Source organism: Dermacentor silvarum, chromosome 1, assembly GCF_013339745.2.
Source record: "Dermacentor silvarum isolate Dsil-2018 chromosome 1, BIME_Dsil_1.4, whole genome shotgun sequence".
Lineage (NCBI taxonomy): Eukaryota > Metazoa > Arthropoda > Arachnida > Ixodida > Ixodidae > Dermacentor > Dermacentor silvarum.
In genome coordinates this window covers 207,040,589-207,064,211 of record NC_051154.1, presented here as the reverse complement: position 1 = coordinate 207,064,211, position 23,623 = coordinate 207,040,589, and the positions used below count along the sequence as shown (strand labels likewise).

At 48.2% G+C, this 23,623-nt stretch overlaps 2 protein-coding genes across 3 annotated transcripts in view; one reads left to right on the top strand and one right to left on the bottom strand.

Moving 5' to 3' along the window:
* LOC119436688 (60S ribosomal protein L28) overlaps nucleotides 1-23,623 on the top strand; it is a 420,941-nt gene that overhangs the window by 15,971 nt on the left and 381,347 nt on the right. The window lies entirely within an intron of this gene.
* LOC119436691 (GTPase-activating protein and VPS9 domain-containing protein 1) overlaps nucleotides 1-23,623 on the bottom strand; it is a 261,172-nt gene that overhangs the window by 43,413 nt on the left and 194,136 nt on the right. For both annotated transcript variants that reach the window (XM_037703656.2, XM_049659648.1), the window contains exon 18: nucleotides 5,448-5,514. In XM_037703656.2, the coding sequence (XP_037559584.1) occupies nucleotides 5,448-5,514 (67 nt within the window). The remainder of the gene's footprint in view (nucleotides 1-5,447; nucleotides 5,515-23,623) is intronic.

Below are 23,623 nucleotides of genomic sequence, written 5' to 3'. Positions count from 1 at the left end.
TGTCAATATCAAGGATATTCAAGGATTTCAAGGGGCTGTGCGAACCCTGCGTAAGGCATTTTTTTTTTCAAAGCTTTTGTCGCCCTGCTCCCTCATACGAGAGTGTTGCATTTCCTGCGGCAAGTGCATGGGCCGCTGTGTCTTCCGCTGTGTGCGAGCGTGCAGCCGTCATTTGCCTTTACGTCAACAGATTCAGAATTGTACAGAATATTTCACCGCACAGCATAAATATGGCATGTGTACGCATTGTAAGTAGTGCGTGCAACTCATTTCAGCTTCACTTACGCCGGTGCAAACAGGAAGCGGCCTTGTACCTCACAGAATCTCGACTGACTGGTGTACTAGTGATGCAGGAATGAACTCCGGTCTTGTTCAGTGCATAGTGCACATAATCAATTTCTCAGGACGCATGAACTCAGACGAGAACTGTCAGCGCCTGCAACAAGAGTTTACTTACGCTGTACTGCGCACAGCAGTAATTCAAGCTTTTCGGCTGTCTGTTTCGTGCATTCTGTTGCGAGTCGATGGAATTTCACTGCTGTCATCAACCCCTTCATGTGTACATTGCTGGTTTGGGATTCCACAACAAAACAGCAACTACCAGCCTTCCGTAGGGGCACAATCGCAAACAATTAAGAGACGTTTCTCGCGCAGACTAAGCCTATGTTCACACTTGGGAAGCGGCAAGCGGGCGGAAAGGCCAAAGCGGCCGGAAAATTTTTTTCTGCGCCTGTCCAAGTTGTTCACATTTTGTTTGCTATCGCCGCGGCCGCCGTTGCCGTTTTCGTCCAGATCCATCTAGTCTGCGTACGTTTGTCGGCGTGGTGGCGCTCATTATCGCATTATTTCGAGCGGTATGTTCATTCATTGCCCCACGTACCGTCATCAAAAGTGATCATTTTACGCAACTTTGCGTGTCATCTGCTACCTTCGGTAAATTCCTCGTTGGCGTTCCGTAATTCTCCTCACACGGGCGCGGTAGCGCTGAGTCACAGGTTGGTGCCTAGGCGTGATAATATTTCTTTAATAGCTTTTATTTACAAGTTGTAATAACATTTCATCATTTCGTATTGTCGGCGCCTCCAGGACACCAAAGGGGCAACGGGAACACCACAGCTAATACCAGGGCTGGCCCATGTGTTGGGGCTCGCCAAAGCCTGCGCGTCCTACGTGAGACCTACGCTCTCAATCTATCGTCGCGACCAGAAAAGCAGCTCGCGACTTCTGCAACATACCGTACACGTGCGAGAATTATGAAGCGCCAACGAGGAATCTGCCTAACTATTGTCTGCCATGGAAGTGGAAGAAGAAATAGCTTTTATACTTCTACCTAGTTGTTTTCTAGAAATGGACAATGAATAAACGGTAGACGCGGACACCTCGGAAACGGCGGTGGTGGGTTCGCCTGGCTTTGCAAAACCGCGAGAAGTTGGGTCACGCCAAGGCTTCGTTGCCGCACCTCCGGTCGCGCGACGTTGAATACTATCGCAAGTATTGCTGACAGTACGTTTTAGTGCCACTCTTGTCGTAGAGCAAGGGCTGGTTCTTGATCGCGTCGATCAGCATTACAGCCTACACTTTTGGTGCCATGTTCAATTTTACGACCAGTTGTTTCCATGCTAGTGTAGCTTCCAGTGAAGCAGAACGACTTTCCGCCGCGTTTTCGCTTCGCCATGGCGAAAAAATTGGCCGGAGACTGATTTGGCTCGCAGTCTGTTTTTCTGCCTGTTTTGCCGCCTAGGCGGGCGGATTTTTGCAAGATTTTGCCGCTTCCGACAGCTTCGAGACCAAGTGTGAACGTAGCCTAAGATCCTGCGCGAGCGCCGCCTAACCGGTACCTGAAGGGAAGCGGCGGAAATTTATACCGGAGATTTCGACCACCTGGGGTCTTTAACGTGCACCCAAATCTAAGTAAACGGGCCTCGAGCGTTTTCGCCATCATCTGAAATGCGGCTGCCGCATGTGTTGCTTCATTTGTTGCGCATTTGTTGCTTCAGAATGCGGCCGCCACATTCTCGCCCAAAACTTCACAGTCTTGACAAACAACCGTTGACAGTTTTTTCCATATGCAGACATGATTCGCTGTAAATTACCAACCCAAACAGAAGCCGCCCAGGAATGAAATTGTGATAGTAGCACCGGTTTCATGAATTATGTCAGCGCGAAGCGACGAGAACAAAGGGTGGGTAAGTGGCGGGAGGGGGGGGGGGGCTGCGGAAAAAATTTCGGGGGGGGGGGGGGGGCTGCCCCCCCCTGGCTACGCCCCTGGACCTCGGAGACAGCCGCCGCGTCGTTGTCCGAATCAGTTTCGGCTATTGCGTACAAAAGGGCTTCCTGGGACACGCAACGAGCAGCGATTTCACTGCTAATATGCTTAGCGGACTACTTTCTCCACCAACCAGCGACGTAGCCCGCGCTCGTCTACCGATGTGTAAACAGTCCGCAACACGCCGCAGCTTTACACCGCACCTACCTAAAGCAAAACCGCTCCGTGAAATCTTGCATATGTTTTGCAAGCTTAACGAAAATAAGGTATTTGCCACACAAGCGATAGTGATTTATCGAACTGTCTAAGTCTGTAGTTATTACTTTACTGCTAATGAGTTTAACACGCCGGGAAAACTATAGCGTTTCACGGCAGCTTAAAGCAAAAGCCGACCGCTTTGACATTGCTCAAAAACATACCGGAAATGAAGTGTTTACCGCACACGCGGTAGTGGGTTAAAGAGTTGTCCAAATCTCTCCGATTGATACGCCGGAGCCACTCCGCTCTTCGTCGCTCTGGGACCTCTTTCGTATGCTTGCATTGGTTGACGACTTTTGGGATGCAGAAAAAGCAGACATCGGAGGCGTTCTGATCTCCGGGCTTCTTTTTGGTGTGGTTGTTGCAACCAAACATGGCACAGTTCACCATTTTCACTGAAGCCCTACCTCAACTCCCGTGCTATCGTTCTTCGCTTTCCCCGCGCATACGTTCGTCCGGCTTGCCGGGCGACCGGAATCATGGCGGAGCAGTCGTTTCGATGCTGGCGCCATCTAGGGGGCGCCGTCATGTGAAACCCTCCTATTGCGGCCTGGCACCGGGCGCTCCGACACTGTCTGGGACGGTGGGCGCCGTCAACTCGGATGCTGTGTGCACCGAGCGGGGTAGGACCACCTCACAAAGCTAACGTCTCCTCGCGGCTGCCTGTTTTTGTGCCCATTTTGGGTGCTTTTTTTGTTTTTTTTGATGCCAGTTGTTGACAGGGTAGCGACGCATTAGGCCTAAGGCTTTACGAAGCCGCCTATCGCACGTGGAGACACACAACCCGGTGGACCGTGGTGTTGAGGTGTCGCACATTGCTTCCCTCATTAGTTCGCCTCGCACGAATTGAAATTACTCGTTCGACTCAAGAAAGCAAGCTTTGTTCACGTGAACTTAGCATCTGAAATGCCGTCCGAAATTTCGCTAGCCGAATTGAACATCATACCACGTGGGCGGTATGCCGAATTCCTCTCCCTTGCACTACTTTAGTGTTTGTCGAGTGCGTTGAGTGTACGCAGCGTGAGCGGAGTCACCCCTGGTTTACTGTCACCTGCACATCGTCAGCGTTGCTGCCCCGCACTACAATCGAGCTACCCCAGGCGATGCAGATGCCTGTGGCCAGTTCGGTGCAGTGATTTCGGCGGCTGGGAAAGGAGCCGGCAGTCACCAACGGCTACAGCGGCTCTCGCCGGCAGGGCACGTCGGCGCGAGCGACGCTTGCTCGGGCCGACTTCTACGTCGCCGTTTCCGGAGTCCTGTGCTGGAGTCGTGCCATCGAATCTGCAGAGCTGGTGCTGTGACCAACGGACGCCAGCGGTGAACCCCAGAGACAATGTCGGTTTGCATGTTATGGAAAGCGTGTGGACATTTCCTCGGTGCGGCCACTGCTGCATGTACTACCTCTTGTTCGCGAAGCACGCGTTGATGTTAGACAGTGCTGACATGTTTCGCCGGCGTATGTATAGTGATTTAAGGTTGGGGGGATGTGGGGATGCGCGACTCTCACGCGTCTCCTGTAATCCGGCTTCACCGTGTAGCTAAGTGCCGACGGCGGTCGTGTGGGTGGCGGCGCATTGCGAGAGATGGCGCGGGGGTCGCGATGCTGACGCCACCAAACGGCGGGGTGACTTGGGAGAAAAAGGTCAACGGCGCTGCCTCTTTGGCTTGGGATCGGCGGCCAACACGCACGGACGCTTCGCGCGTGCGCCGGCCGCTTCGCGCGACCGTCGCGCGAAGCTAAGAGCAGGACACCGGTATGGACGAACACGGATTGTTCGAGCGCGCCACCGTTCGCGTGACTGTACACGTGAGCGACTAGGCGATGGTGTCATAGCATGGGGCGAACGTATTCGCTCGCTATCGGGTCGCGGTGAGTCGGACTTCCTTGATTTGTCGCGCGCCTGTGTGAATGTTCAATTGGTTGTAATTCGGCTAGTGTGCATTAGTGTATGAAAGGTGCAATAAATGCCCTTTTGATTGTTTGCACTACTGTGTTGTCGTTCCTTTGTCCCAAGAGCATGTGTGAGACCCCACAAGCTTTCCTGCTATCAGTCACTAGCTTTAGATTTTTCATCAAATAAATTTTCTTTGAACTGATTCAGTTGTTGTCCATTAGAGCATTTATACCTTTGTTATGTTTTTAAACAGAGAAATCAAAGTTAGGCTTAAGCTAAAGCTTCCTCTTAATGAAGTTGTGCTTCCAACTAGAAACTTAATTATGAATGAGCACCTTCGTGTAAGATATAGATAGGTCTTGGGCAGCAATTACATAAAAGATCCAACCTGTGCAGTCATGTAAGCCAGAGAGTCACCCAAAGAAGCGCTGCGAAGGTGCAAGCTTGAAGGCTAATGGCGCACCTGGATGCAGTGACATATTTTGGGAGATATTGAGTGAGATATTTAGCAGACAGAACTGTGAAGGTCACAATTTGTGATGCACTGCACATGCAGAGTGTCAAGTGAAATTCCATACACACTGCGTTGAAGTACAGCATTTTTCAATTCTTCTCACCACCGAAAATACGAAGGAAATCTGAAGAGGGAGATCTTGTCAATGCTGCCCACACTGCACACTGCAACACACTACAACAAAAATGGTGGCTTCCATTTGATTAATGCTCCACTAATTTGCTAGTAGCTGTGCCCAGCTGCCCTTCAAACCGGTGCCAATGCCCAAGCACAACCACTTTGTGCAGTTAACCAAGCTTTCGCATAGCACTACTCAAAAGTTGCATAACCAGTAGTTTCTGCTATTACTGTAATTATGACAATGAAAAGTCCTGCATGCACACTGCATTCAGTGACTGTACACTGCACAGAGACTGCACGCACACTTTAGAATGCTTTTAGTGAAACTTATTTTCCAGAAAAGTCAATCACTCTGGTCACAAAAAAGCAGCAGCAGACGCAGCAAGATACTTACTTTGCCATGTTGGGTCTACTTCCATTTGTTGAAACAGATATTGCAAGAACTGCTCCACCAATTGGGCCTAGAAGGAAAAATATACATTCACATTTCAGCAAATATAATCAAATCCCATCACTGAGGCTTTCAGGAAGATTTATGAAAACAACAAGTCATTAATAAATAAAGCACACAGTCACAGACATTAACACAGGCCCCCACTTATGTACTATCGACCAAAAAAGTTTATGAACCAAGGGATCCGACAAAAAGCTAAATATCTCCCCAGCCTCAAAACGCTGTCTGGTATTCCCATTTCCAGCCTCTATGGTATATGCGATCAACATTGTGACGTACAGTTTTACTGCCTACTTTTAAAGGCTGCTCGGATATTTAGCATTTTCTGAGATCCCATGGTCCGTAAACTGTTTTTGGTCGGTAGAACATCCAATCTCAATGGTTCATCACAGCACTGTTGGAGCTATGAACATTTATGGCCAAATAGAGAGGGCAAACATCATCGAGAATGAGTTCATTTGCACCCCGTTGTCTGCTCATCATTTGTTCGTGTCTGCCTGCTCCCAGTGCTCACAGTCCATTCCTCTGGGTGTGAAAATTAAACAAGTCTTGACAACATTAAGGGAAGAATAATGAAGCAATACAACTACACCTACAATCCAATATAGTGCCACAGTTGCTGACATGTTTTTCAGGCATGGAAGGGCCAACTAAAATGGCTTGAAATTAGACAATTACAACAATTCAGATGTGAAATTTAATTTTATTGCATCATATTCAGCCAAGCTTGACTTGGCTTGCCTCATTGACTTAGTAACTACTGCACTGACTAGGCAATGGAGTAGGCCAGATGCATTTTTTTGGTTTTGAAGAGCTGATGGCCCCAAAAAAATCTTGCTCTCTCTGCTCATAGCAGCAACCGAGTTTTCACACCATTGTGGAAGCATGGTCCAAAAGATTTAACGGTGTGCTGTAGGGTGCCTGAAATTTTACATCGTTACACGTGTTTGCTAGTGGCGGTGCCACGATGATATCCGAATAATGCAGCATGTCCAAGTTTTTGATTTCCAAAAACTTGGTTGGCAACTGTCTTAAAAAGCTTAGTTCGTTCCTAATCGAAAAAAAAAAAAAATCAGTGGGAAAGAGGCCTTATAAATTAAGCGCAGCTTGGTAAACATTACTTTCTGGTATGTTCCACAACTGCTCTTCACCATATGTCGAGGTGGCGTTTTGAGCTTGCAACGTCTCGTTGAAAACGATGGTAAAATGCATACTCTTTGTATTGGTGTCGTGGCAAATATGGCTTTGCCTGACAAAGTGAAATATTTGCTACAGTTTGCAATGCCATTTATAAACTTGATCACCGGAACTATGGTGCCAGTGCTGCCATATTGAAACAGTGACTGACCCTGTGGGCGTTGCATATAAGGTAAGGGGTGACTTTTGTAGGCATGACAGCATATTACCATTACTGAACTTGCCCAGTTTCATCCGTCGCAGTGGCCACAGTGCAGAGTACCATAGCCTATGCCAACTCTGCCACAATACCTCTGTGCAACCCCCTCTCCCCAGCCCTCCCCCTACTTTTTGTTTTTCGTCGCAGTGACAGGCCAAATAGAAGCAAATAAGAAAGATAAGCTAAGATTGTTTGGGCAGTAAGCTGAAGTGTTACCTCAACCTCACAGGCTCCTTACATCAAAGTGCATGTAGGCACGCAGCTGCTGCAAGGTGATTGCTATCTTAGCTTTCTAGTAAATATGCTTTCACTGACCATTTCTGGTCCGGGAGCGGGAGGGATCGGTCCAGGACCGATCCCTCCCGCAGCAAGAAAATGACATCGTCACCTTGATAAGACATGACTCGTGTTAGGGATGAAGAATGTAAACACCGTACCGATCTGTAAGCAGACGAAGGAAAAAGGACGCGGCATCTCGCACCTACACGCAGAGTAAGAGAGGAGGCGAGATTTTCGTGCTGTCATGTGACTGCCACAGTGGCTCGCTGCCAGTTGGTGTGGCTGCCCCGCCGCAACTGCGTTTTTCCACTGGTGTGTATGCACCTGTATGGACTTTGACACCAAATGTTTTTGCAGTAGCCAATGTAATTATGAGCCCTAACCAGGGCTGCAACAGCTGAACTAGGATTTGGAGCAATTTTTAGAGCAGGGAAATCTTAGTTTTGGAGCAGGAAAATGCAAATTTGGAGCAGATGAAAACAGGGGGAGTCAATCTAATTTTTGAGCACCAAATTCTAAATTTGGAAATTTGGAGCTGTTTAACAGGAAGCTTACTTTTGGAACAGAAAACAAAAAGATATGGACTTTTAACACAACTGCAGTCGAACCTCGATATAACGAAGTTGTACTTGCAGCGAAAAACTTGGTTAAATCGCAAATTTCGTTAATTCGAGGTTTTAAAGTTTCAGAAGTAAAAATAACTTCACAAATTCCCAGAGCATTCCAGGTGAATAGTATCATGTCAGTAATCACTTATAAACAAATAGCAAGAAGGTCGGGCCATAATAGCGTGATTATGAGCGCCAGCGCACGTGGTGCAGATTGCCCCGAAAGCAATGCAACGGCGAAGCTTGCGGCACCAGAGATTAGTGTTTTGCGTTGCGCAGCACCGTAAATCTTGCACATCATAATAAACGCGCTTAGTGCCCACAACCGTTATCAGATGGCACCCTCAAATTAAAAACAAAAGTGCAAAAACATCCAAAAATTCGTTAGAAAAATGTCACCAGTTTCGCCAGAAAGGTGGAACAATGATACAAATAACAAAGAGACAACTACCCAAAGCAAGTTTCGTAGTTTTATTGCTGTCGCAACGCGAGCAAACGCTTCGAACCGTGCCTCGGAAACTTGAGAGATTACACAACCTCAACACGGGAACAAAATATGCATAAAGGTACCAATGGCTCCGTCTTTGCACTTGCCGAAGATTACTTCAAAGATAGGGTGCGTGGCCCGCATATGGACAGCCATGCACAGCTCCGGCAAGGGTAGACAATAGGAGACGTGTGCGCTAGGGAGAGAGGGCAGATAGGCGCAGGTCTCCTGCCTCCCCTCTCCTCTAGCGTGTGCTTGGTCATGCTACTACATGCTCGTCCCTTTTCACCTCCCTTGTGCTGAAGGAATCGTCAGATCGTGTCTCTGAGCGCTCCGAGCTGCTGCATGCCCAGCGGCCTCAGCAATTGTTACGCGACAAATGGTGCACCACCATTTCCAGCATATTGCGCCCCAGCACGCACGCTTCGACAGCAGTTTTTGCCGCTCGGACTTTTCATGCGGAAGGACGCTCGCAAATAAATTTTTCCTCGCCCAAAATTTTTATAGTTTTTTGAGAGATTTACGAGTCATACAGGGCACATGCTAGAGCACATGCTAGAATAAGGCCGAAAACTTTGTTAAGTCTAAAAACCACATAGCGAAATTATTTCGTTAAATCGGAAAAAAAAAAAAACCCCACGGCTGTCAATTGAACTAAGAACGGGAAATAAAAATAGTAGTTTGTTACATTGCAAACTTCGTTAAATCAAGGTTTGTTATATCGAGGTTTGACTGTATCAGGGGTGGGACTGTCAAAGTAATTTTGGCGCAATTTCTGGAGAAGGTCAAATGCGTTTTGGAGCAGTTTGGAGCAGACAAAATAGCATTTTAGAGCAGCTTGGAGCAGACTAAATTTCATTTTGGAGCAGATAAAGTTTCAATTTGAAGCAGTTTGGAGTAGTCCAATCTGAATTTTGGTAGAATAATGGAATATGGCAGCGCATTTTGAAACCACGATGAAACACAGAATAAACTAACAGGAAGCTCGTAGTAGAAGCGCACTTTGTAGCTATAGCGTGCTAGAATATAGAAGTGTGGGTCGAGCGGCGGTTCGGCACATGCTTTCCTGTAAAGCTGGAAACATCGGTTGCACAACGATCAAACTATATATTTCTGCGCCTATACTAATGACGATAGCGGAAAATATTCTCAAATTATGCGGTCCAATCGATGCTGTAACATAATTGCTGTGTCACCATATGTCACCGCACACCAAGAGAGCCGCAATCAACCCTGGGCTGGTATAATGTAAAACTATTCCAATCTGTGTTTGTTGCGATAGCAATTATATGGACACTCCAGGTGTATTTCTGGCGTCGCCGTGATGTTCCATACAAAGTCCAGGGGCGATAACATCATCGCCACGCGCAGCACACTGTATGTGCAAGTGAAAGCGCGTGAGGATGGGCCGACGAGGGTGAGTCGACGATGGCGGCTCAATCCCGCGCGCACGAGAAAGGAAAGCGGGGACGAAGCGCGCCGTCTTCCATTGTGCGCAAGGCCCCGGGGGGGGGGGGGGGAGATCGTTCTACTCCGGCGGCTGCTGCGCATGGCACGGCCGCGTGGGCCCTATCTTGAAAGCGATCTGCGATAGGGACATAGAGCGAGTACTAATAGCTTCGTGTGCGCTGTTTTTCGCCCCTGAGTTTGCATTGAAGCGAGGCCGCACAAAGGTGCATTCGCCTGCTGCTGCTGCTGCGCTTGCTCACTCCAGCGTTTTCACAACGAATTTCTGTAGCAATCGAGTGAGATGTATTCAGGCTTGCATGTGCGAGCATGACACCATGCTTGTTAATTTACTGAGTGAACACATGTTTACAAGCTTATACAGCCGATTAAACTACTATCCTTACTCCTCATATCTTTCTACTAATTTGCTATGACAATCGATGCTTCGCCTTTCAGGCGATACTGTGATGTTTTATTCCAAATCCGCCATTAGCCCTTCGTGATAGGTCAAAATGGCTCACACCTCGCCCATATGGACATAAAAACAGATGGAAATAGTTTTATGTTATGCCGGCCTTGGGGACACAGACGGCCGCCCGATTCACCTGCTGCAGCGCGTGCCTCCAAAATATCTAGTTAGCTCGCAGTGCTCTCAGCCTACTTTTTGTTGTTTTGCACCTCACCTAGGGAGCGCAGCGCCGCCCTGCCCACTCAACCGTATTATAGTACACTCTGAACACAGCTGCCCTAGCCATTCCAAACACCGACAACAGCTGGCAGTGGCCGTGCGCGCGCCGGCCACTTGCCGGAAGCGCTGCAAAGTCCAGTGTTATAAGCGCGAAAATTAGGAGAAACTCTACGGGAGGTGCAGTCACGCGGTGTGCGTAATGTGAATGCCTGCACTTTTTTTTTCGGAGGACGAATCCGCTAGCTGTTCGCGGCCACTGCCAACACCGTTCTGGCGCAATGTGGCACAATTTAGATCAATTTTTTGTGTTTGGCACAGTTTGGCGCAGGAATTTGCGTCTGCATCAAAAATGCGCAACTGGCACAGGAGTCCCACCCCTGCTGTATATAAAATTAACCCTAGCAATGGGGCAAAGCTACAAACCATTAAACTTCAGTGCAATCACACTTCAGCTTCAGTGGACAAGGTCCTGCAAAAGTGACCAACGAATTCTGCTAAAACCAGCAAGGTTGATCCAAATGCTTAAAATATTTACAGGACCAAGTAATGAAGCATAAGATATAGAAGAAAAAGGATGACACAAAAACTGCAAAAATGTTTTTATTTGTACTACAAACAGTTCTTCTACCTGAGCAGCATCTGACTACACTAGATACAGTAAAACCTCGTTAATTCAGAAAATCGGACTCGTCGTCTGGTCCCGGCAAGCTTCTGCTAAGTTAATGGCATCAAACTCACATTAATTGGGACACATCTGGCTGTCCCCCGGTTCATTCAGAAGACCATCGGAGCGAGCCAAGCTCTGAGCGCTGCTCATGTTGCAGCGCGCTCTCCTCCTTTTAGAATTTGTCGAGGGATCAAATACATAAATAATAACTGCATTTCCATTGCAAATGCCACTGTGTAATAGATGCTGCAAATGAAATCTTGAACGCTATGCACTGTCACAACAAGTAAAATATGTATTTTTTCATATGAGAATATATTCATATGTCCCAAAAATTGTGGCAGAAATAACCGATATCAATGCTTCCATGTTTTTATCTATTTAATAAGTAAAGAAAATATCACATGAACTTCAGTACTATATCAGTTCGAAACCAGCAAAGCCACGCATGCCGAGTGGCAGCAGCAGCTACCTTAGTGCTGCCACTCACTTCAGCGCGAACAAGATACACTGTGTCCCCATTGCATAGGGCCTGCGCGGCCGCGCCAGCCACGCTTTCAAGGTGACTTTTAAGATAAGGTGCAGGCAGCCGCACCATACGCAGCCCACTCCCCTCCCTCCACTCCTCCCGGTGCGCACGACGGAATGCGGTGTGCTTCCTCCCCGCTTTGCTCTCTTACAAGTCCCATGGCCCATTACTTCCCGCAAAAGAAGAAGTAACAAAATCAAACTTTGACCATGCAACAATTTGCTGCGCCGCAACAATGTTTTTTTGTTTTATTTTCTTTTGTAGGGGGCACTGAAATGAAAAAAAAAAAAACGCAAAGGAAAGCATGTTGGCCATAATCGAATGCCTGCTTTGGGCACCTAATGTGGCTACCGAAGGAATATCGAACAAAACGTGAGACACTTGCTCCACAGAGAACTGTATGCATACTGCTCGGTATCCTACACCGGCGAAATAAAACGCTTTCCGGAGAGGTTGCGATAACATCGAAGTGAAGGTGATGCCCTCAAGCGAACGTGTTGCAATCTGTCGTGCCCCCACAGTGATGGCAGCGAGCGACCATTGTTCCTTTTTCTCGTCTGCTAGCCAGAAAGCGTCCAAAACGCTGCGAGGCAAAAATCCACTCGGCCAGAGAAAAACGAAGAAGCACTGAAGTGCGCCGCGCGGTGGTCGGGGCAACGGGGCAATATGAGAAAAACACATGCGCTCTGGCTGCCTCTGGCAGCCCGCGGTTAGCACGAACAAGAAAATTGAAAAGGCTCAACGTGTCCTCGTGAACAGAAGTCAAAGTAGAAAAAATAAATAAGAACGTAGTTACCTTTGCTGGCTTTAGTATCTTGATATGGACACGTTGGCGCAGGTGAAAAAAATGTTGATATTCTTTTCTGTGATATGATGGCACAAATGAATCACCACAACGCTTCATACCATCGGACCTCGCTGCATGCTTTGTCAACTTGTCTGATAGTGTGTTGATTTGGCTTGTCTCATATAGTCAGATGTATGACTTTAGAAAAGTCAATGCACCTTTGGCGTCAAATGTTTATAAGAACATTAAACCCATAAAGTTCCGGAATTGAAAATCTAAAGCCCGACCATAGTCCCTTAATAGCTTTTTCTGGTCACAAAACTCCCGCCTCAGTTTAATATAGAGCCAGCGCCTGCCGCTAGGGGCGGCGGTATTTTTTCTTCTCTGGTCACGTTGTGGCCGAAAGCCCAGCTTCTTTTTGATTTTATTTACATTATATTTTGTCGTAGCAGTTACAGTATCCAAACTTGAACATCTGAGAGTGTTGTTTAACCGAATCAAGGCACGTAGAAAAAGTAAACAATCTCAAAGTCAGCTGGCAGCTCCGTGTGTCAGCAGACGCATAGAATTCTTCTTACTGAGAAATCTGTCGTTGGTTGGCCCAACCGGCTTAAATTAAAAACATTTAAGTGACTTTTATGCGCTGTACAAAGAATAAGACATACGCGGCGTGGCGTTGCCAGTAAACGACAACCTGACTTCAAGGTCGTGTGCTGTTACCGAATTCCGATTGAGCTGTTGAGGCGATGGTGACAGATTCTAATTGCACGTACCATAAAATGTTCTAGCACGTCAGAAGATAGTCAGAAGATAGCTTAAGATAGTATTGTCATTTTCATGTATCGCAACCTTTGCTAGTTTTCGTGTGTATTATTCCAAATGCGCGACAATGTTTTCAAACCCGATTTTCGTTGCCAATATGAACTATAAAAACACAAACGGGTTAATATGCCCGACTGACTCAGCACTGCTCTTATTAATCTCTAACTTGCACAAGCAGAGTGAGGAACTGACGGTCCGTTGCACTCAGTACCATACTACCTCCTTGGTGAACTGCGATGCATAATAGTATTTGAATCGCGAGCTTTATTTGAAGCAAATGTAGAATTCCGCACGCACACACACACACACATGCACGCACACACACATATATGGATGCGCACGCACATACGCATGCACACACAAACACCCATGCACAAGCACGCACACACACAGACACATACACACATATGCACACGCACACACACACACACACACACACACACACACACACACACACACACATACAAATATAAAGAACGCGTCCAAACTTTCAGCCCATGCCGGCTGCACATGGCCGCATCTGCAGTCTTTCCGGGTTTAACACGGAGAAAGGTGTCCTTTCCGCTGCGGTGGCGCCGCAGCGCAGTGGCTTTATGCGATATATCAAGCTCTCCCATAGAGTGACGGCGGAGTTTCGTGACCAGAAAAAGTATTGAGGGACTATGGCACGACTTTGGAAATGTCAGTGCACCTTTCGTGTCAAAAGTTTGAGAACATTACACCCATAAAGTTTCGGAATTGAATTTCATGCGCTCCATAGATTCCGCGGCCGCCGCGACAAGCCTGCTCGCCATCAAAACACCCTTGAAACTTAGTGCTCGGATGGGGCTCCTTGTGTTATGTGACTCAGGTGCATGGGCGTTGCCACGAAATCCAGCCCGAGTTGCCTGTGTTCGTGCTGAAATGTCTTTTTGAGCATGGAAAATACATTTTAGACGAAATACAGAATAATTTCCGGCGCCGGTGGTTGTTTTGGCCGGCTACACCCCTGGCTACATAGCAATGAATGGAAGATCTGTTGCCGACCAGCTCACTGGCAAAAAAGAATTATGCAGATCCTATGCACTGTGGGAATTGGTGTAAGCAAAGCACTCTGTAGTGTTTGCGTTATATGATGAAAACTGGCAGTGACATTGATGCGAATGTGGTGAGGTGATGTTCTCCTTGTGTGCACCACTTGCGTTTGTCCACGTGGTACACAGAACACACAGCGAGACGTGTTTGCTTGAGGTGTGGTTGTGGGCCATTGTTCATAGCCGGTGAGAAGGTTAGAACTGTCACTGCCTCACACAGCACACTGCATCATGGCAGAAGTGTTCAACTTAAATTATGGTGCTTTAAGTGCCAAAACCACAATCTGATTATCAGGCACGCCGTACCGGAAGATTTTGGATTAATTTTGAACACCTGGGGTTCTGTAACGTTCACTAAATCTAAGTGCACAAGCATTTATGCATTTCCTCCGCATCGAAATGCGGCCGCCATGGTTGGGATTGAACCCACGACCTCGAGTAACACCACAGCCACAAAGATACTGCATTGCATGCAGAAGCGTGATTTGCTGGGAGGCCGCTTGCGTAATGTTATCTTGACAATGCGATGCTTTACTGTGGCGTTGCGTCTGCACGCCCTGCGTCAGTTTTCCGCTTGACAAAATTGCACGATGTTTATTTTTCAGAAATAGCAGAAACGTACTGTATCATACGTTGAATTAACATTAAGTTTTCAAGTGTTGCCACGTGTAGTAGTAGCCTTTCCTTTATTGAAGAGACCCTAAACGATGCCTGCTTTCTCACATTGTATTGCTCCCCATGGCACAGCCGAGCTAGAGGGGAGACGTGCGCACGCATCTCCCCTCTAGCGCGGTTGTGGCAGCTCACCGTATAGGCGAGCTGCCACGAGCGAAGAGTGGTAAAGTTATTGTTCCCCTGCTTAGCGACTGCGTCGAGGACTAAGTGGGTAGGGCATCCAGTTCTACCATTCTCTGCCTCCTCTCTCTACTCCCTCTTGGGCCTACATATTACACGTCAGCACAAAGGCAAGCGCTGCACTGGCTTCTGCAATGCTTTACGAGGAGAGGGCATTGTGGCCACACTCCCTATAAACGAGGCATGCTTTTTGAAATTGACTATCTCTTCTCCCACACTCCTACCGTGTGCTCTCAACTACCTCCTGACGTGACATGCAAGACAGCTCCAGCATGCAGGAGCAGCGGTGGAAGTCAAAGGAAAAGGCAAAGAAAGCTTCACTTTAAATGTAATCCAGATGTGCTCGCAGCAATGAAAAGCATGTCTCGGATGAAGACGCGGGTCTCGTGCTGTACCCACATTCTGAAGGAAGTCGCGAGATCTTGGTTATCGTGAGCGTTAATCAGTCACAAGATGACAAGCATTGCCACTTCCGCATCATTTTTGTACAAAATGAAAACAGGATTTTCCGAGTCATTCAGTAATTAAAAGAAGTTGATGTGGTAAGCATTTCTTTATTGTTCTCTTAGTACCCTCAATAATTCGACATTTGGTTAACCTGGACATAGTTTACGGTCCCGTGAAACCTGAATTAACAACATTTTACTGTATAAAACAAGACAAAACTGCTATTACATATACTATAAGCTAACTAGCCGCTTTTACATGACTAGTGCAGACTTCATTGACATGACATCATTGCTTCGCCTTTTTCAACATTTTCTATTTGAGTTCTTTCTTTAAAGGGACGCTAAAGAGAAACCGGAAGTTCAGCTTTAATGGTAGATTATCCTATCACGATCACAGTCATACCATTCTTACGGCGAACAGATGTTTAATAAGCGAGAAAATAGCGAAAAACTGAAGGATAGGTGCCCCTTCGAATTTCCCGCACTACACGTTCGTGACGTCGGAGATCACAAACGCAGCCCGGCCGCGATTGGTCGAGAGCGATTTATCGCTGTTAATAAAACGCAAAATGAAATACACCTTAAACGTACATAAACAGCATTTGCCAACTTTTTAAGCCCTTTCAAGAGAGAACGTACAAGTTTAGCGCAAAATTAAATAAGTAAGAAGAAAAAATGGCGTGGCGTTACATGCAGTCGTGATAGTTTTGTAGTTTCGTTTTTGCTCTATGCATCATCGCACGCCTGTTCCGCTCTACAGAGTGTTGCAGTGTTTGGTTGCGTTTTGCGTGGCTCGAAAAACGTTTACTTAGCGGGAAACAGCCAGAAAATGCCTCGTGTGTGTAGTGTTGAGGGCTGTATCAACGGCGCAAGGCGCTTGTTCAGGGGCAGCGGCAGTGTTGACCCGACTGTGTCCTTTCATGTGGTGTCGCGGCATGAGCCCCGGCGTTCGCAATGGCTCAGTGCTCTGCCGATGATAAAACGGCAAAAGAGCCATAGAAACTGATGATGTGCTCTCTGCATTTCTCGCCCTCTGATTATGTATATAATCCTGGGGCCGTATTCTGTAACGCTTCGGTTTTCGAAGAATGCCGTTTGCATGCGGCGATTGGTCGCCGCCTGGGTGACGCCATCGCCTGAGGGCGCGAACGCATTTTTTGATGACGTCACGCGCATGTCAATCACGGGGAAACCGAATATATCGTCTGCTACGAAGCGAAGCCGCGGGCGCTGCGTCAGTCTGATCTGAAGCGCGGTGTGCCGTGTGCAGAGCCTGTGCGTGCCGCGTGCACGGGCGAGATCGCGGCACTCGGAGCAAAATGACGGCGTGTGCGGTGCCTGGGGCGCCTGTTATCGTGCTTTTAGCGAGCCTCCGTGATAGACAGCGACAACCTCGATGTCGACAAGAAGCCTTTGAGATGACAGATGAGGGATTCAGGCGACAATTCAGATTCTCAAAAGAGACAGCGCTCTGACTGTGCGAGGAACTTGAGTGTGTATTTTGGCCGCAACGCGAAGTTGGCGTACGACGTCCCACCTAGCGGCATAAATGGGTCAACCGAAGTAAACAAAATTCGTTAACTCACTCACCGCCAGTACAACTCACACGCGTTTCATGATGAAAAACATAAACCTCATCAATACCATGAACAAATTATTTTTATTTACCAAGAAGCGCTCGTAAATTGCTATATTTTTACTCGGTTTGTGACGTTCACTGCCACAAAAAGAAACCTTCACGCCGATTGGTCTCTGTCCTTTCACTTGTTTTCATTACATCAACGGACCGCCCCAATGTGACGCCACCGCCAAACCGAAGCCATCGAAAACCGAAGCGTTACAGAATACAGCCCCTGCTTTCGGAAAGTATCTTGGCGTGCCCCAGAGGCCCGTCTTTTCTCGAGCAGCTGTCCCATCAATGTCGCCTTCATCAAATCCCCTACTGATGCCCCTGCAGCAGCAAACTGGCGGCGCGGTGAGTGCTGAATGTCATCAATAAAAAGAGGAAAAAACCATACCGAGTACGCTTGCTCTATCGGAACTTTCTGCGCTTGTTCTATGGGGAACATTGTCGCCTGGCGTCGACGAAAACAAGGCTTCGCTTTCCGTCGGCATGGCCGGCGTCTCACCTCCATCGTGCGCGGAAACACCTACCGCGCGAGCACGGAGGATCATTTCGCACTCCGTTTCACTGAAGTCGCTCAAATGCAGTTCTGCTTCCCTGGCGAGCTCTTCGTTGCAAGGTTCAGCGTCAGCAACGGTATCCATCGCGGCCACAGAACACCATAGTAAAAGTCGCAGCGAACACAAACGCAGCGGCCATGCAGCCCATGATGGAGCGAGCGCCTCAGCCGCTAACGCAAGCGGTGACGTATCATGGCGCCCTCTGATTCGCTTAGAGCAATGAAATCTGTGACGACACTGCTTCAGCGCCGAATCTGGGGCGAGAGAAATTGAGGAAGAGATATTTGGTCTTTGTTTACGAATTTCTCCGCTAATAACTCATATTTTCACACCCAACAAAAACTGCATGCATTCCTGAAGGTCCCTCTTTTATTCCAGCTGAACTTCCTGTTTGTCTTTAGTGTCCCTTAAATGTTTCCTCACGGCTTGCACTTCCTTTTTTTTAAGAGAACATGGCCACTTTCTTTCTTGTTCATGTCTTTCTGCTACACACCTAAGTTGGGAAGTTCCTCAGCACCAGTGAGCAATGCTTTGCTGGCCCCACTTGGCCCTAAAGTTCTCTTTTCTGCTTCAAGAGTGGGCTGCTCTGAGGCAGCCCTCACCTTTCCGTTACTAAGTACACCCCTGCCTTTCCGTTGTTGCAGCATAGCGACTGGATTGAATTGGCAACCACTGACGCATGATTGATGATAATGGCAAAACTGCAGTTTGTCAATGAGACTCTTCTGTTAAAACTTGTGCGACTGAGAACTTTTGCAGGTAGTCAGGGCACTTTGATGCAGCATGGTGAAATTTCAACAATCTCAGGCATTTGGCACAGTTGTTACACCCCTGCTTAACACTAAATCTGGGTTATGAAAGACAATGCAGGGTTGCCACGGCTGCAGGATCCGAACCACCGTAGCTGGAGCCCAGTGGGTAGGACGCCCAGCTCGACTGTAGGAGGTGCGTGGTTTGAACCCCACTGCTGGACACCCACCAGTTTATAAAACGGGTACAAGCAGTCCCCCGGCCAGGCATCCAGACCACTATGCTAGCTGGTGCAAAAATCAAGACAAACAGCACACCTGGTCTTTTTAAAAAAGAGTGTGGCGGTCCCATGCCACCGATTTCCCAATAGGTGGGTGACCTTCTAAGTGTCTGGAACTCCCGTACTTGCTGAGCACCTGGCCAGGAGCGCGCTTTTACCTATTTAATCAGTAGGTTCCCGGTGCCAACACTCATCTGCCTCCCACATCAGCAGCACCCAGAGGCCCTCACAAATCTCTGTAAGTCCCCTTTCGAGATGAGAACCCATATAAACTATAAGTCCCCCTTTCGAGATGAGAACCCATATAAACAACCAAACGCCAGGTCACGGTACATCCAGTGGTGTCACTGACGAACTCAGATTTGGAGCAATTTTTGGAGCAGCAAAATCTTAATTTTGGAGCAGTTTGAAGCCTCCAGATACAGATTTCGGAGCACTTTAGAGCTAATAAATGCCAGCTGCTGGACACATCCTAAGCTATTTCAAACACTTAAATTTGACAAGCGTTATTCCAAAAAGTATTTGCTTGAAGTCAAGAGTTGGATGGAAACCCATCTGGTCGGGAATATTCATGACAACAATTAAAACGGACAACGACCACGAAAGTTTTTTAAAAATATATATAAGATGTTTGGACTCCCGCACGGGGGCCTTGTTCACTCTTTGTTCAGGCTCCAGTGCGGGAGCCAAAACGTCTTATTATATATATATTTTAAAAACTTTCGTGGTCGGTGTCCGTTTTATTGTTGTCAAGTATTTGCTTGCTGTAAAACAATGTTGCTCTGCCTCTAAATACATGAGTTTCCCTTTAATATATATGATGACAACAAACTCGTTCACATAGTGTGCTGTAATTAGTTTATTTCAAGTTGAGTGAAGCTGCTCAGATGTTGCCTTTTACATCGCATGATTTTTCCATTGACAGCTGACACCTTGTGATGTTTTCAGTAAGGCTCTAGCATCAGTCAGAAACACCTGGCCAGACTCGAATGTCATGAATGCTCTTCTGAGCCAGGCCAGCCTTGATGAGCCCCTCGTAACGCTCAGCCATTGCTTTAGACGACACCAGGTACTTTTCAATGGTCTGTTTTTCCTCGTAAAGCTGAAGCCTCTGTTCAGCAGCTGGACGATTCACAACTGGCGTCAACCGATTATTTCGACACCAGCAATTCAAACAAGCTCGATTATTCGGACTACTTTGAGGCACCATCACTGGCCCATAAACTTAAAGTATAAGTAGACCAAGATTTCCAAGATCTTAAGGTACGCCAATCTGTATAATTCGGACTCCGCCTGCATGACTGCGTGCTAATTTGACCGCGAAGTTGAGCGGAAATAGCAATATTTTGGCGTTGATATGTCGCTGGCATCGCCACAGCATGGTGGTCGGCCATGTTGCCGACACCTCCTTGAAAGCGAAACTAGCGAAGCCCAATTAACCCAGCACTGACCGCACCCAAACCGTCGGGCAAGCGAACTCCAGTGCATTCGGGTTGGCTCCGTGCATCCAGCATTTATTCATTGACGTGTTAACTAGCGACACGGTCGCGGTGCCTTAAGTCTAAGCGGCGCCGACTACACCCTCGATGTCCCTGCCGACAAGGACAGTGACTATTTCAAAAAATAAATAAATAAATACCGCCGTCATTCGGCTATGATAGCGCGGTCGACTCCTGCGCGGCGACTTTGTAGCGATGCATTCCGCTCGATTCTATATGCCACCCTAATCATCCACCGTTCTCTGCCGGCTGATACCATATAACGCAGGCGAAGCGCCGCTCTTATACCACTGATGAAGCGCAATGAGTGACAGCAGAAAAGGCATCGCTACAAAATCGCGGTTCTCTTGCCAAAGGTTGAAGATTCGGTGCATGCATTAATTATACTTTTGGCTATCTGTGGCGACAGCATAACGATGGTAGAGAGACGGACTGACCAGATCGTGGGCAAGCGTACGTGTGCGCAGGACTGCGTTGACAAACTTCGGCTTTATTTTTGGACGATCCTTTTCCGGGATACTTTCACTTGCGCGACATTTCGTGCGACTAGCGCTGGACACGTCGACGGATGACAGCGTTCCTGGCACACTACCAAGAATGCCGTCGCTCGCAGATGCTGACGCTAGTGACGCGAAATCCCGCGAAAGTGAATGTAAGCCCGAAAGTGGCCAACCGAGAATAAGGTACTTTTTTAGGCACTGGCGGAATAAATGCAGTTCTTTTCTGGCGAATTTGGATATTTCCGACTCCCAATTATTTCGACTTCTAGGCGGTCCCCATCGAGCCCGAATTATCGGATCGCCGACGTATAGATAATGTGAAGTTCGATTTATGAAGCCGCTTTAGTGATGCGCACTATGCACGTCTGCGGGCCACTGCGGCCACACATGTAAAGCGCAGTCGCTAATTTTGGCGCACTTCGGCGCAACATCGTGTACAGTTAAACCTGGATGTAACGAAATTGACAAATTCCCGAAAAACTTCGTTATAATGAGGATATCGTTATACAGTTAAGCCTGCTTATAACGAACCTCCATATAACGAATTCCTGGATATAACGAAGTTTTTCTATTCCCCACCGTTACTCCATAGAAGCAGATGTATTTGAGACCTCTACGTAACGAAGTGGGAGCGGGAGACCGCCTCGATATAACGAATTTTCCCCTCCGACAACCTAGAGATTTCGCCCCAGATTTTGTCATTTTTGCGCGAGCAGCTACCGGAAGCACCTTCTCCGCCGCGACGGAATGCCAAGCGAGCGCATGTGTGTGAGGCGGGCCTGCATCCCTCGACCCGGCGATCTTGCAGCCGCGGGCGTGACCTTTCCTCCTCCCTTCATTCAAACCTGATCCTGCCGCTTGCTGCAGCTGGCCTAGCCCGCAAAGCCGGCACTCCCTCCTTTTCCAGTTGATGTTGCCGACGCGCTGGTACACGCTGTGACACATCACACTCGATGAGCGCGGACACGCGCGCGCCGTCAAACGCTGGCTGCGTGTGGAAGCACCGCCGGAGAAGCGAGCGAAGTGACCTTCGTGCTGTTGACCATGCAACGCAAACTGAGCGCCGAGAACACACAGCATGCACAAAGCTACGAGCCGCCGACGCACCTACACTTCTGCTCCAACGCAGATCGCTTTCAAGATACGGCCGCGCCCCGCCGCGCAGTACGCAGTTGATGCCAGAGTACAGTACAATGCCGCCCCCCTATCCCTCCCCCCTCGCTCCCTCGCCGGTGCCTCGAGCGCAACGGAGGAAGGCGCACTTCCTCCCTGCTTTTCTTGCGCGCGCGAGATTTAGACGCGGTCGTCGGCTCCCCTCGCACGATTTCACTCGCACATACAGCATACGGCGCGCAGCAACTGCCTTATCGCCCTTGGACTTAATAGGCACCGGGCGCGGGATGAATTTGGACCGGTGGCGCCTTCATGCGGCGGCGCCGCGAATGTAATGGCATGTGGCGGTCGGGCTGTGCGCAGCAGGTGCTGCCGTGAAACCAAGTCTGATCAAACATGTTGCGTTTTTGAGTGCACCAACAGTCACTGGAACATGACTGAAGCTGGTTAGGCCATTCAATTCAATCGTTGTTCATCGCGGCATCGCGTTATTCAGGTGGAAAGTCTGAATATGTGTGGTCTGTAGGCAACAGCACGTACAGTGCTCAGCAATTGAAACGCGATACTCGAATCGCATGGTCGCCAGCCGCTTTTTGCACTGACTGTAAGCGCAGGGGATCGCCAAACTGATGCATTGTGGTGTAGAGTGAAAGCGAGAACCTTCGTAACGCATTATGACTGCATTTGGTTCCACGGCGATCACCTGTGGTGCGAAAAGCAAAAAAAATTGAGAAAGGCGGCAGCCGCGCGCTGCCAGCGCTTGAATCGCTGGGCACTGTACATTTTCGACGCTGGTTTGCTGTGGTCTAGTTGTTCTAACGTTAATAAAAGAGCCGTTTATATGCAAGAGCTTCGTGTCCCACTTGCCTGTCTTCGCCTCCGCAGTGTAACGGCTCCGGAGCTTGGGCACCGAAGGCGAACACTCAGATTTGTAGTCATTTTGCCGTGTTATCAGTGTATAAGTCTTCCTTTTAATGTACATTTTTCTTCCTCGCAATTCCCAACTCTGGTTGCTTCCGGCACATGACTGTGCGGTGTATCGACGGCGAACGCCAGCGCCGTGGCGTGTTCACACTCGCCGCCACCGACCGCTGGATCCCGTCAAGCTAAGCTGTGTAAAATGGGCCTTGACTGAAGTTTGGGCTAGTTTATAAGCAATTAAGAATTGGGAAGCATTGCAAAGATAAAAGAACTACAACGGACAGAGAACGGGAACTTACTGACACTTGTGCGATTGGCGAAGCAGCTCAAGAAACAGCTAGAATAAGGAAGACGCATGTCTCCTTTTTTTCTGTCCATAATTTTTGTGTTCTTCGCCTATTTACATGATTAAATACGCGAGAATGTTAACGCGCACAGCAAAATAACATATGTAATATAACTGCTGGAGTTCCACTTCTTAGCTTGTCGCGGTGAGCTCCGTTCGCGTGGTGCATTTGCATAGCAATTTGCGCTCGTTTTCTGCTCTATATACTACCTGATGCCACGAATGTGATCTGCCTCGTACAAGTGACGACCTTTCTCAAAAGCAGACACACGAAAATGCGTTTTCCGGTACGTCAGCCCTTAAAACCCGCAGTGCCAAATCACTGGAAGCACCGAGCACCTTCGTCCCGTCGTTTGCTTCACATGCCAGTGCTCTGACAGCTGCCGTTCGTGGCGCTGTTCGCCAGCATATCGCCGGCGCGCCGCTGGCGCCTC